The 12,925-nt window shown below is 40.1% G+C and overlaps 2 protein-coding genes across 2 annotated transcripts; one reads left to right on the forward strand and one right to left on the reverse strand.

Annotated features, from left to right (window-relative positions):
- The first annotated feature begins 551 nt into the window (after positions 1 to 551).
- Positions 552 to 7,443, forward strand: si:dkey-14d8.1 (zinc finger protein 69 homolog B). Its single transcript, XM_026923613.3, has 7 exons — positions 552 to 765; positions 1,155 to 1,357; positions 1,458 to 1,547; positions 2,435 to 2,530; positions 2,613 to 2,723; positions 3,999 to 4,122; positions 5,078 to 7,443. Exons 1-7 carry the CDS (start codon positions 732 to 734, stop codon positions 6,709 to 6,711), a joined length of 2,292 nt encoding a protein of 763 aa, XP_026779414.1. The 5' UTR covers positions 552 to 731; the 3' UTR covers positions 6,712 to 7,443.
- A 661-nt stretch (positions 7,444 to 8,104) lies between these two features.
- On the reverse strand, positions 8,105 to 12,909 carry apex1 (APEX nuclease (multifunctional DNA repair enzyme) 1). Its single transcript, XM_026923617.3, has 5 exons — positions 12,769 to 12,909; positions 12,135 to 12,245; positions 11,140 to 11,300; positions 10,760 to 10,952; positions 8,105 to 9,537 (listed from the first exon to the last, which is right to left on the reverse strand). Exons 2-5 carry the CDS (start codon positions 12,196 to 12,198, stop codon positions 9,023 to 9,025), a joined length of 933 nt encoding a protein of 310 aa, XP_026779418.3. The 5' UTR covers positions 12,199 to 12,245; positions 12,769 to 12,909; the 3' UTR covers positions 8,105 to 9,022.
- Between the last annotated feature and the right edge of the window lie 16 nt (positions 12,910 to 12,925).

Here is a 12,925-nt window from a genome sequence, read left to right on the forward strand (position 1 = left end):
AGAATTAGTGTGTCCCAATTCGTAGTATGTTGAAACAAGTATCCCAAAGGTACCTGAATGGTCTGCTATTTCCTGTAGATTTTCGAAGTGTGGAGCTAATATTGCCCACAATTCCTTGTGCGAAGAAGGAGTAGTTTGTGAAGGTTTGCCTTGCCGAATTCAAGGACGCATTTTAGAGAGGTGTAAATGAAATGTGGAAAAATAAATCAAGGGAATGGTAAATGAAATTATATGGTATAAATTATATAAGGAATAATGAATGAAGAAAAGCTAAAATGCAATGAGGAGTTGGTTTCCTGTGACAGTGTAGGTAACTAGTCAACACCATTCTCTTCCATTACATGACGTGTTAGTATGCCCCGGTACTTGTATAATCTTTTGCTACACACTCAAAAGTATATACTTTTTCTTCACAAAAAGAGTACATACGTTTAGGGTATAGTGAAAGCAGGCGAATTGAGACACAGGGTGGGATTTACTAAAATTCAAAATGGCGCCGGAAGAAGAACATCTCGACCAGCAGCAGGTCACTTTCCCTCCAGCCCTGAAGAGGGCGCACGCGCGTGAAAATTTCGCAGAAAAGTGCTTTTTGGTTTGTGTAACTGATGTGTTTCTTTACTGTTCGTTGCTTCGGTCAGCTTCACGATAATTAATAGTTAGTTAGTAATCAGCTTTTATGTGATTTTCACCATTGTGATAAAAATACATTTGGTTTCCTCTACACAGACATCATGGAAATGGCCACCTCGGAGGTCCAACAAAAAAGTAAGCCTAAAACCTAAAACCTAAAGAAGCTTAGCTGAGGAGCTAAACGCTATCGAGTGGCGGGGTTTTGACAGAATGCTAAATTGCTCCCTACTGGATGTATAGTGCGCTACATGGGCTGTATGAGCCATTCTTTCACACCCTAGATAGTGCACTTGTATAGGGAGTGAGGAGCCATTTGTAATTCGGCCAGAGTGAAGCTGGCTAGCAATTTGCATTCTGTTATTACCTGGAATAGACAGCTATTTTGATAGGAGTATGACTTAGGTTTGTGTTAGTATTGTGACTCAGCCGGTTTTAAGAATAATTAACAGGTTTAAACGCTCAGTATTTTTTTTTAAGTATAACACAAATGACCAGAGCGGTGTGTTGTTGGTGCTGTGTTGCAGCTAGCGCACTGCCTCTCTCCGCCCTGCGCCTCGTGGTGCCGCCGCTGCGCCTCATGTCTGCTTTCCTGTGGCAAGTGGTTCAGCGTCGCAACGTCACACAATACGGCAAACTGGAGCAGTTTGTCATGCTGGTGTCAGAAACAGTACCAGACATCATGAGTCAACATCTGCTTAATAAGCTCGTCTTTCATTTAAGGAAAAAGGTACAGTGAGCAGACACATCTGTACACATCTGGGTTCACTGCTCCATTCCAGATGCTTCTGATTTACTGTCCTGTATGTGCATTTTCTGTTTTCTTGCAGGTGATATTAGAGCTCTGTTTTAAAGACAAAACACCTGATGTATGGATCATTCAAGCACATTTGGACACACTACGCAACCTGACTAACAAAGTAGGTGTGCTTGTATACTGTTTATCTCGGGGTGTCAGACTCATTCAGTGTCATTGTGCTGGTCAAACCAGAAGAACAAAAAAAAAATGATAGTCTATCTATCTATCTATCTATCTATCACAGGCTCATCGAAATGAGACAGTCTGATTGGAAAACTATCACCTGATCTTTTTCCAATGTCACCTTCAGCTGTCCAGTTTCGGTGAGCCTGTGCCCTCTGTAGCCTCAGGTTCGACTTCTTGGCTGATAACCCGATGTGGTCTTCTGCTGTTGTAAGCCTCAAGTTTCGACATGTTGTGCATTCTGATATGCTTTCTGCACACCACGGTTAGAAAGAATGGTTACGTAGTGGCTACCGTAGCCTTCCTGTCCGCTTGAACAAGTCTGGCCATTCTCCTCTGACCTTTCTCTTCAACAGTGTGTTTCTGCCTTTAGAACTGGCACTCACTGGATGTTTTTTGTTTTTCGCGCCATGTGTAAACTCGTGAAATCCCAGCATTTTCTGAAATACTCGAACTAGCATGTCTGAGGACAGCACCATTGACAGTTCCATGGTCAAAGTCACTGAGATCACTTTTTTTTATCTCAGTGATGTTTGATGTGAATATTAACTGAAGCTCTTGACCTGTATCTGCATGATCTTGTGTGTTGCGCTGCTGCCACATGATTGGCTGATTGTATAATTGTATAAATGAAGAGGAGTACAGGTGTTCCTAATAAAGTGTATATAAAATCTAGCTTTCAGAATGAATGAATATTTGAGATAAATGCAGTCCTGGGTCCGTGGGTCCTATCTTGACAGCCCTGGTTTACAGTTACTGGTTTACAGTTGTTTCCATGTGTTTCCATCAATTGGTCTAATATGGTTTTATCTGTACTTCTTACAGAGCAAGGACATAGAAAGTGAAGTCATGAATAACAAATTTATAAAGATGATCCATAACATCTTAGAGGACACAGATAAGAGGGAGAGCTTCCTGCAGGTGAGACGTGGATCTCTTCTCTCTTTTGTCAGTCCGTTCAGCCTTGTTACTAACTTACATTATGCTGTTGTTCTGTCCACAGAATGTTCTTCCTGTAGAGTATGGTTCTGGATATGATGCCGTCCTTCAGAGCTTAGCCTGGGAGTTCCTAACTCGAGTGGATGAACTCCTGCCTGTGCCAAACCTCAAAGAGGTTGGTTATCAAACCTGATTGCATCTTTATTTGGCATCAGTGAATTAATAATTCATTGATTATCAATTAAATCACTAGTCTTTGGCCAAAGTGACGACAAAGCCTACTCACATGAGACAGACAGTTCAGATTGGAGCTTGGGGCAGGGTTACATCTAGTAGGTGGAGTAACGTGTGTTACTCTACATGAAGTTGATAATTGTTTAAAGCATACAAGCCCGGGAAAAGCAGGTGACATAATTTTCAAGTGCAGCAGCAATTAATATATCTGATTACTGATGTATAGCATAAAGAGAGTGAAAGTAAGAACGTGTATTAATAAATAACTTACATATTTGGGTTTATATATTCAAGAAAATGATTTTGTAATTTGACAAGACAAGATAGCCAAGAAATATGTCTAAGCTACCCTTTGTTTTTTCTGTATCATTAGATATACTGCACTCACGATGTGCAAATAAAGCTATTAGCTTAGTAACATACCTAGCTATCGTAGCATGCCATATAATTTCCCATCAGTTACCTAACATTACGTAGACATGTAGTTAGGATATTCTTGCCAAAATGCTAAATGCTTTATTATTAATGCTTGATTGTGCCTAATTTTTGCGTACATAGCTAAATATGGTATGTTTTTGTTTTAAAATACTTGTGTGTCTATACATTAAAAAAAGAAAGTAGTGGTAATGCTTAAAAAAAATCAGATTAATGTTTGTTTTTATGTGTAAACATACAAGTAGAAAAAAAACTGGTCCATCAATCCATGATCACTTCCTTATTCTCAAATCACTAGACACCATCTTGATTGTTATAGCCAATAATATAAAAATAGAAAGACGTGAGGCATAGTAACGTACATCACTACCCACCACTACAAAAGCAATAATCGAACAGCCGATCAAAATACTTGGTGGGCACATACTCCAGATGTGTAACCATGCCCCAAGTTCCAGGACGCAGTAAAGGGGTACTTTATTCCTCCAGATTAAAATTACCCTGTTCACCTGAAACTCTCAGAAGTTTTGTCATTTGCACTTGTGTGCTGTAATTTACAAGGTAAAAAAAATTTCCACGTAGATTAGGTGCTGTATTGTAGAAATCCGATAACACTGAGTTTAAATCAACAGCTTAATTAAACACTGTCAAAAATTAGGAAATGACAATCACAGCCATGTAAGCATGGACATACACATACATTTTATATCATTTCAGTGTGAATTATAGCCATTGGGAAGTTTTTAAATCACAGTGTAATGTAATGTCTGGATTTCTGCAGACAGCCTCGTGGCTCTGTGGCGGTCTGTCTGCCATGGAAGACATTGTCCAACCACTCTCTGACCCAGTGGAGCTAAGAGACGTGTTACAGCATTTCAAAACCAAGAGACATAAAAACAGAAATGGTAAGCCTCTCACAGATGCATTAGTCCAGGTTTACTGCATGCTGTCTGAGAACATTATACTCATACTCTGGTCCTGGGGTTTAACAGTAAGTTCATGGTAAGTAATGGTCTTTTTTTTTTTTTTAATAACTGTGTCCTGTGTATGGGTTGGCATTAATTCTTCCACAATAAAAAAATTGAGACACGTATTATACCATGTTTTATACAATCAACTATTTAATATTAAATTTACCTATTTATGAACAAATGTAGTGGGGTCAAAAATATCTTTGAAAACAGACTGAGTAATTGCCTTGTGATAAATTTGTCCTTCTACTTGCACAACAAGTCTCGATATATCCAGCCACAGTGTATCATTTTTAAAATTGAGCAAGGTTCAATTCCTCCATTTTTTGACCAACCATTAAGAACTGACTGGCCAGTGCGGGAGTAGGAGTAAATAAACAGTCCCCTGCGCACCATCTAGTGTAAAGTTTGCATTTAGTTTGTGCATTGTGGGTTGCTTAGAAGAATTGTATTGACGTATGAATGTGTGATTGCATCCAGCTAAGTTTAAGCACTTAAAAGACTATGTAGAGTTCACCCATAGTTCACTTTTTTTGTGCTTCAAAATCAGTTGGGTCCAATATTGGGGTTTTCTCATCCTCACACTGTAGCTGAAAATTCAGACAACTATTCCTAGCTATTTTCAGAGATCTGTGATGCAAAATTACTGTTCTTTTTTTTTTTTTTTTTTTTTTTTTTTTGAGGAAAAAAAAAAGTTTTTAATTCTTTTCATTACTGTCCACGTTACAGTGTATTACATGTTTTTCTCCATCTGTTTTTGTGCTCAAAGCTCAAAAATAATTACCTATATTTTTAAAAATTCAATATACCTTTGATATAAATTAGACATACTCTGACAGCATCAACCCTCACAACAAATAAATTGTTTTTCCCCTCTCAATGAAAACAGAGCCAGTCTTGTCTTCTGCTTCCATTCAACAAGAGATGGTGTTGCCTGCCAGTTCTATCCCACAAGAGAAAATCTTGCCTCCGTCATCCATAGCACAAGAAACCATCATTATCGCACAAGCACTTAGTGAAAATCAATCTGAATCTGACCGTGCAGCAGCCACTATAATGAGCCCTGCTCATAGTGACACCGAGGAGACGGAGCCTTTGGACAGCGTGGCAACGGAGGTCGAGACAGAACTGCAAGAAGAGGCGGTTTACCAAGAGAACAGTACAGGGATGTGTGAAGTCCAGCAGATCTACCTCACTGCAGACGGCTCTACTGTTATTGTTTCAGAATTGGACAATGGTGGAGAGGACACCTCTCAGCTGCAGTTTCTAGAACAGTCAGAAGTAGTGGAGACTCCTGAGGTGAGGGAAATAAGCATGGAGGAGTGGATCTCGGAAATAGCAGGGAAAGTTCTTCCTCTGTCAGTAATGCCCCCTTCCACTAATGTAGACGTTCTTGCAGAGGAAACAGCGTTCATTCCCATTATTGAAAGACCCCCATCTATAAAATCCATCATCAACAGAAAAAGCTCCCCTACTCAAGCAACGGCCAGCAGAAAGGTGATCACGTTGCCTGCCGAGTCTCAGGCGAACCAAGACATGGGTGAGAAGAAGCACACGTGTCGTGTGTGTAAGAAAGAGTTTCGTTACGAGTGCCAGCTGAAGAATCACATGCGCACACACACCGGAGAAAGACCGTTTCAGTGCTCGGACTGCGGCAAAAGCTTCCGCTGTCTCAGTTTCCTGTCCAGCCACATCAAAACACACTCATTATCCAGACCATTCAAATGCACACAGTGTGCAAAGACCTTCCGCAAGAAAGCCGACCTCATCAAGCATGTTCGCGTGCACACGGGGGAGAAGCCATACAAGTGCAATATCTGTGGTAAGAGCTTCTCTCAGGGCTCATACCTGAAGATTCACCGCGAGTGTCACACATCGGAAGACCTGCACCAGTGTCCACACTGTGAGAAATTCTTCCCTACTGCGTTCAAGCTGGCTGTACACATTCGCTACCATTCAATGGCGCGCTCCTACACGTGCAACGTATGTGGCAAGAGCTTCATCTACGCCAGCCTCCTAAGGAGGCACAAGGGCTATCACATGGGTGAGCGCAAGTACCTGTGCACTATATGTGGCAAGTCCTTTGTGTACATGTTTGACCTGAAAAAGCACCAGCGCAACCATGAGAAGCCACGTGTGCGTATCCCGTGCAGGTTGTGCCACAAGACGTTTGCAGGGCCAGAGATGCTGCGCTGCCACCTCCGCATCCATACGGGAGAGCGGCCCTTTGGCTGCAAGGTGTGCGGCAAAACTTTCTCACAGATCGGCAACATGAAGAGGCATGAGCGTGTGCACACGGGAGAGCGGCCGTATGTATGTACCGAGTGTGGAAAGACCTACAAGCACTCATCACACCTGAAGAACCACATGCTGAACCACACAGGCGAGCGGCCGTGGCGGTGCGCACAATGTGGCAAAAGCTTCAAGTTCCAAGGGCCACTGAAGAAGCACGAGCAAACGCACCTGGCTGAGCGGGCTGAACAAACACGCGGGCGCAAAAGGCACGAAACCAAAAATCCTTAAAGGGTGTGAGCACAGTTTTGACCTGGTATTATATTAGTGGAATTCTGAATTCCAGTTTGAAGTATAAATATCCAGAACCTGGATCAGCTTTCCTAAAGGTCAGACCAGCTTGTAAGATCATAGAAATGGTCACAAAATGGTGTTGTCTCTTTTAAAAGAAATCAGTGCTGATCAGTGAGTGAGCTGATTTACTTAAGAGATAAGTGGAAGATCAACGGTAAGATGGAACTTACCATAGAAGTCTGGTGGCGCCTACCAAGTATAAGAATGAATTGCGAATATATGATATAGAATTTCAATGTGAGATTTAGGAGTATTTCACAAGTGGGTGTTTTCATACCTAGAAAGCATATTTTCATATGTTGTTTTTTTTTTTGTTTGTTTGCTTGTTTCATTGGAACCATTTCTTTAAAATTATGATCAGTACAACCTGTAATACTAAATCTATTTTTGTAATGATCCAACTGATTGTGTTAATCAGGAAAAATGGAGGCTATTCTATATGAGGAACAGTGATCACAATAAGGAAATATTCCCAAACTCCTCGTGTTGTGCTGGGCTATTTGCATTGTACTAATTCTGTAACTAAAATGAATTCTGAATGGGAATTTTTTTAAATTCCTCATCCAAAGTCTTCCTTTGAATCAGATATTGAGGTTATGATGGTTTAGAAAAAAAAAAATCATCTCACCTCACCATGATACAGATAATAAAAAGGTCTGTGGTTTAAAATTGTGTATGTATGCAAATATTTGTGTTTCCTTTACAATTATATTTTACTTTTACACTGCATCTATCATAGGACCCCTGCTGTGCAGATATTATTCAGGTCCAGTAAAAAAGCTGGAAAATACTGTTTGGGTCCAAATTGAGATCATATTAAATTTGTTTGTTTTGACGATCAAACCATCCTGGGCTTTTCAACAGTGCAGTAACCTTCATCCAGTTGTGCTTTCGAGCAAATGACACGAATCACCCAATAGATGAAAACTGTAGATTGTTCTCCAGTGCAGTGTGTAGAACTACAGGGTCCCCAGTTCGATCCTGAGCTCAGGTTACTGTCTGTGTGGTTTCATAGGTTCTCCCCATGTCCACTTGGGTTCCCTAGTGTCTTCAAACCTCCCAAAAACATGCAGGTAGGTGAACTGACTACAATTAATTGCTCTTGGGTATGAATTAATATGTGCGAATGTCGAGTACACAGTGGTCCTTGGATGCAACATGCAACAGGATGCTTGAGTAGGTTGTAATAAAGGAGTTATCTGGATGACAACTTTTACTTAAGTAACAGTATTTTTACATAAATAAGGTCTTGACGACCCACCTCAGTTCAATAGTAGTAAAAGAAAAACAAGCCAAGAGTAAAAAAAAAAAAAGACATGAAAACATTAAATGCCTTTGTTCAGCAATTTATTGTTTCAATAGACATGAATAAAAAAATAACCTAACTGTTTTGCAATAAAGGTAGGAAGCACAGTGAAGATGATTACTAAGCAACTGTCAATTGATGGTAAATGAACCTAACAAATCTTAACTAGTTCATACCTGAAACTGAACCCCAAGTGAGCTTTCTCTCTTATCAATCACCTTCTGTTGTTTCTGACAGTATTACAATGCAGCGATACAAAGTCATTTGTCTGAAAGCTTGTCTTGCTAGGGTTAGGGTTAGACACTAGGGTTAGGGTTAGAGTTAGACCCTAACCCTAGGGTCTTTCTTAATTATTTCTATAAAGTGAAGCGCTATAAGAGCTATAAAGTGCTAGAATCACTAGTGTTTTTTTTTTTTTTTTTTTTTTTTTTTTTTGAAATTCAAAATTTGGTGGTAATGTCTCATTACTTTTGTGAAAATTGATCCAGTTGCAACATGAAGTCTGCTTTGTTGTTCAGCTGGGGTACAAGGGATCTGCTTTTGTTTCCATCTCACATGACTAGAATGTTGTCATTACATCTGCTTCATCTACATCTGCTTTGTGAAAAATACACAAGATCAAAGTCTCCATCATACGCCATACTTTGCGGTCAGGCTTCTTTGAGAGAATATTAGAACTAACACAGAACAAGAAAAAAACATCTTGGGAATAATATCTGCAACAAAACTACAAACAGTGAATCAAAACAACCTTCGGTTCCCTCTTAGCTCTAATGATCTAATTATAGGTCTGGGCTTTTTAACTTGTAAAATATTTCAGGAAAGAGATATAGATATTGAAAGAGTTTGCCTCAATCTACACAAGTTAGAAAAAAAGCAAAAGCCCCACTGCTCTTAGGAAGTAGTGAATGCGAACGCATACTGACAGAAGTGGTCATATGTCTATACAGCCAGATGGAGAGTGATGGGGCAGTGATCACTCCCCATGGCTGTATTACGAATCTTGCTGTCACACAAGCTTGGGAGCAAAGCAGCTGAGAGCACGAAGTAGTCCAGGCGCCAGCCCACGTTCTTGGCCCGTGCGTTCATCATGTACGTCCAGAAGGTGTAGGCGTTGGTCTGCTCCGGATACAGCTCACGGAAGCTATCGGTAAAGCCGGCTGCCAGAAGCTGGCTGAAACCCTCGCGCTCTTCAGGAGTGAAGCCTGCATTCTTACGGTTGCCTTTGGGGTTCTTCAGGTCAATCTCCTGGTGGGCCACGTTGAGGTCACCACACAGCACCAGGGGCTTACGACTGTCCAGGTTGCTCAGGTACGCACGGAAGTCTACGTCCCACGTTTTGCGGTAGTCGAGGCGAACCAGGCCACGCCCAGCATTGGGCACGTATGCAGTAACCAGGAAGAAGGAAGGGAACTCGGCAGTGATCACACGGCCCTCTTTGTCATGCTCCTCTTTTCCTGAAGGAGGAAAGAACGTTCAGGTTAACTGCTCTACTAAGCTCACAACTGATAAATTTAGTGCAGTATAAATAATTGTACCACAATTTAAGGCACAACTTTATTGACGCTGCACCTAATGGTTAAGAACATGTATCTGGAACTTGCCGCCATAAAATCCTATATTCCTACTGATTCCTTTACTCCCAGTAGTAATACAGCTTAAAAATTTTAATTTTATGCTGAACTGATTCATCGTGCATGCATTTTCCTTACAACTGACAACTTCATTAAAAACAGATATTCAAAGTAAATCTATATACAATAAATGAAACTCTTGTATGCTGTAAAGTGAATTAGACTTCTGGTTCAATAAACACCAGTCCAAATGTTTGGAGGCAGTTTTGTGCCAAAAGTAAACATAACATTTTGCTTGAAGATATTGTAAAGTGTGTGTGTGTGTGTGTGTGTGTGTGTGTATGTATATATATATATATATATATATATATATATATATATATATATATATATATATATATATATATATACATATATATACATATATATAAATAAATCTCATGTAGGACCATAATTTAGGACCATTATTTATTTTTTATATATAAATATATATATATATATATATATATATATATATCTCAAATACAAATAAGAAGGATTACAATGAAATTTGTTAAGTGTTTTGATAAAATCTTACTTTTTGTTCAGTACTTGTGGCAAAAAAAAAAAATTCACCCTGTAAAAATATCACAGTCCATTAAACTTGGTTTATGCTTCCGAGAAACAAACTTTGGAAGCCATTAGCATTTATAGTCTTTTAGGACAGTAGGAGGATTATAACTGTCCATCAAGCAAAGAGGGGGTAATAAACAATAAGACTGATAGGCGAAAGCATCCATTTTGTTGTTGCCCTTTGGGGGGGCAAAAAAAAAAAGCTTGAGAATGCTGCCATGAACCTTACTGAGTCCATGGGGTGGATCTGAACCTATTCCTCCTATAAGCCTAATCCTAACACACTTGCCTAGCCTGAAACACACCAAATTCTCTTCACCCTAATGGACATTTGGTTTGACTCTGTCCAGGCAGGGAGAGCTGGATCAGGTCCAACTCCACCCCCTGGACTTTTGGTTCTGCAACAAGGCATACTTTTGGGGTTTTTTATGAAAACAAAAGCCAGCAGAAGCCTGCTCATATGGAAGCATAAATCAAATCAAACACCACGCACCAATGCCATAAGTGACTTTAAGAGGCTCAGTCTTGCACAGCATGGCCACTCCACTGTAACCCTCTTTATCTTCTGAGCCTGCCCAATACTTATATGGATACTCAGGCATAGAGGTGATATCTGCTGGTAAAGCTTTCTCAGCACACTTTGTCTCCTGAAGACAAAGCACATCTGGAGCCTCTTGACGCACCCACTGTAGGTAGAGACGAACAAAATATGGAGAGAAAGAATCCATCACTAGATGACATGCACTAAACAGATAGAGTGTATTTAAAGATTATGCAATGAAAATAAAAAACAAACAAAACACAAGCTTCATATCTGACCTCCCACCCACATGAAAGTCCCAATGCAAACCTCTAGGCCTACTTTACACTTACATCAAGCCCATTCTTCTTAACCCAGGCACGAATGCCATCTACATTCCAAGAGGTTATCTTCAAGTTGGCTGGCTGGCCATCCTTGCTGGTCAGCTTATCTGGGGGATCTTCATATAAAACTGGGGCTTCGGGTTCCTTTGCCTTCTTCGATTTCTTTGTTTCTGGTTCCGTCATTTAGAAAAATGAATAAGGAAACAGTTTAAACCTACATGCACACATCATTTCATGAACTGAAACAGTGTTGCCAACTTAGAGACTTCGTTGCTAGATTTGATAACTTTTTATGCCCCTTTAGTGACTTTAATTCAAAAAAGTGCCTAGGGACAAATCTAGCAATTGTTCCCAATGACCAATCACTAATCTCCATTGTTCCCAATGACCAATCACTGATCACTACTGCCCCCACTCCCAATGACCAATCACTGATCGCTACTGGCCCCACTCCAAATGACCAATCACTGATCCCCATGGTTCCCGATAACCAATCACTGATCCCCATTGTTCCCGATGACCAATCACTGATCACAGTTATTTGCCCCATTCTCTCTCACCTTGTTCTTCTTCTTATTGGAGATATTTACAAGTAATAAAAGCGACTACTCACAACTACTCACTGATGCTGCTTTTTTCATCTGCATTCTTTATAGAAAGTAAAGTATTTTGTAAATGCATAAAAGTTTAGTTTGTGCATGGTACCATGAGCAAAAATACAGAAATAGAAAATTCTTTCTATAAGAAATAAATTACTTAAGAAATATCATTTTTTATTGTGATAAAACTCTATTCTAAGTAAAATCTTCCTTTATTTGTAATTCGACATGCCAATAATCACAATACATTAATATGCAAATGAGTCCGTGACGTCATCTAGCGACTTCTCCAAGCTCCCTTTTTTTAAGCGTGTTTTAGCTACTTTCCCCTGAAAACAGCTGGCAACACTGAACTGGAAGAAATGACTGAGACAACAGCTCAGGGCTAAACGCACTGATTATTACCTGTTCCGTTGTCGTTGCCTGCTTCTGCAGAAGCCTCCTCGTTTTTCTTGGCTCTCTTCGGCATGTTTCTGAGACTCCACACAGCACGCGCACACAGACGCACACGCACACCTGCGGGAAATGCGGACACAGAGAGTCAGAATGCTCCAAAAACACACAGAAATGCGCTTTCTACCTTCTGATTTGCGTATTGCAATACTCTGCGATATCGAGCACGACTGGCAAACGTTATATCGGTGCAGCCCTGCAAGCCCTGAGCACGCAACGAGGTCACACAAGAGCCTATTGGTAAACAATTCAGATTGTTGATCATCAGTGTGCAGTGGCTTCATGCATGAACCTTAAAAACGAGCAAACAATGTAAAGATCGCTTGCTGCCAGTGCTAAAAAATGTACAATAATACTAATAATAATACTACTAATAATACTACTACTACTAATAATAATAATAGCCTGCAGCTGAACTAGCGGCCCTGAATGAACTAATAGCGGAAGCCGCACGAAAACAATAGCAACTATTAGTTAATATTCAGAGATTAAGCTCGTGGTACTACAATATATTACTATACATTTTTTACAATTGTTATTTGCAAAGGTTGATAGTGTGTATAAAAAAAATAATAAAACCGCTTACCAAACACAGCCACACTTAATAAAAACTACTACAGGTCAGGAGTTCTGTGTTCCGCTCAGCTCTAAAGCTTTGTGCTCAAAGTGCTGCACATGTTCCCCAGCATGGTGCTGCCCAAATGTTTGCCTGACTAAAAAAAATATTTTATGTAAGCATCAAC

The sequence above is a fragment of the Pangasianodon hypophthalmus genome, chromosome 18, assembly GCF_027358585.1.
Source record: "Pangasianodon hypophthalmus isolate fPanHyp1 chromosome 18, fPanHyp1.pri, whole genome shotgun sequence".
Lineage (NCBI taxonomy): Eukaryota > Metazoa > Chordata > Actinopteri > Siluriformes > Pangasiidae > Pangasianodon > Pangasianodon hypophthalmus.

Bases quoted from the DNA above. Each gene is read 5' to 3' on its own strand.
- si:dkey-14d8.1 (XM_026923613.3), top strand. From the start codon at position 732: ATGGAAATGGCCACCTCGGAGGTCCAACAAAAAA. The intron at 766-1,154 runs GTAAGCCTAAAA...GCTGTGTTGCAG, and splicing joins CTCGGAGGTCCAACAAAAAA to CTAGCGCACTGCCTCTCTCC. The intron at 1,548-2,434 runs GTAGGTGTGCTT...TACTTCTTACAG, and splicing joins TACGCAACCTGACTAACAAA to AGCAAGGACATAGAAAGTGA.
- apex1 (XM_026923617.3), bottom strand. From the start codon at position 12,198: ATGCCGAAGAGAGCCAAGAAAAACGAGGAGGCTTCTGCAGAAGCAGGC. The intron at 11,301-12,134 runs GTAATAATCAGT...TGACGGAACCAG, and splicing joins AGGCAACGACAACGGAACAG to AAACAAAGAAATCGAAGAAG. The intron at 9,538-10,759 runs GTGCGTGGTGTT...TTCCTCCTTCAG, and splicing joins TAAAGTCACTTATGGCATTG to GAAAAGAGGAGCATGACAAA.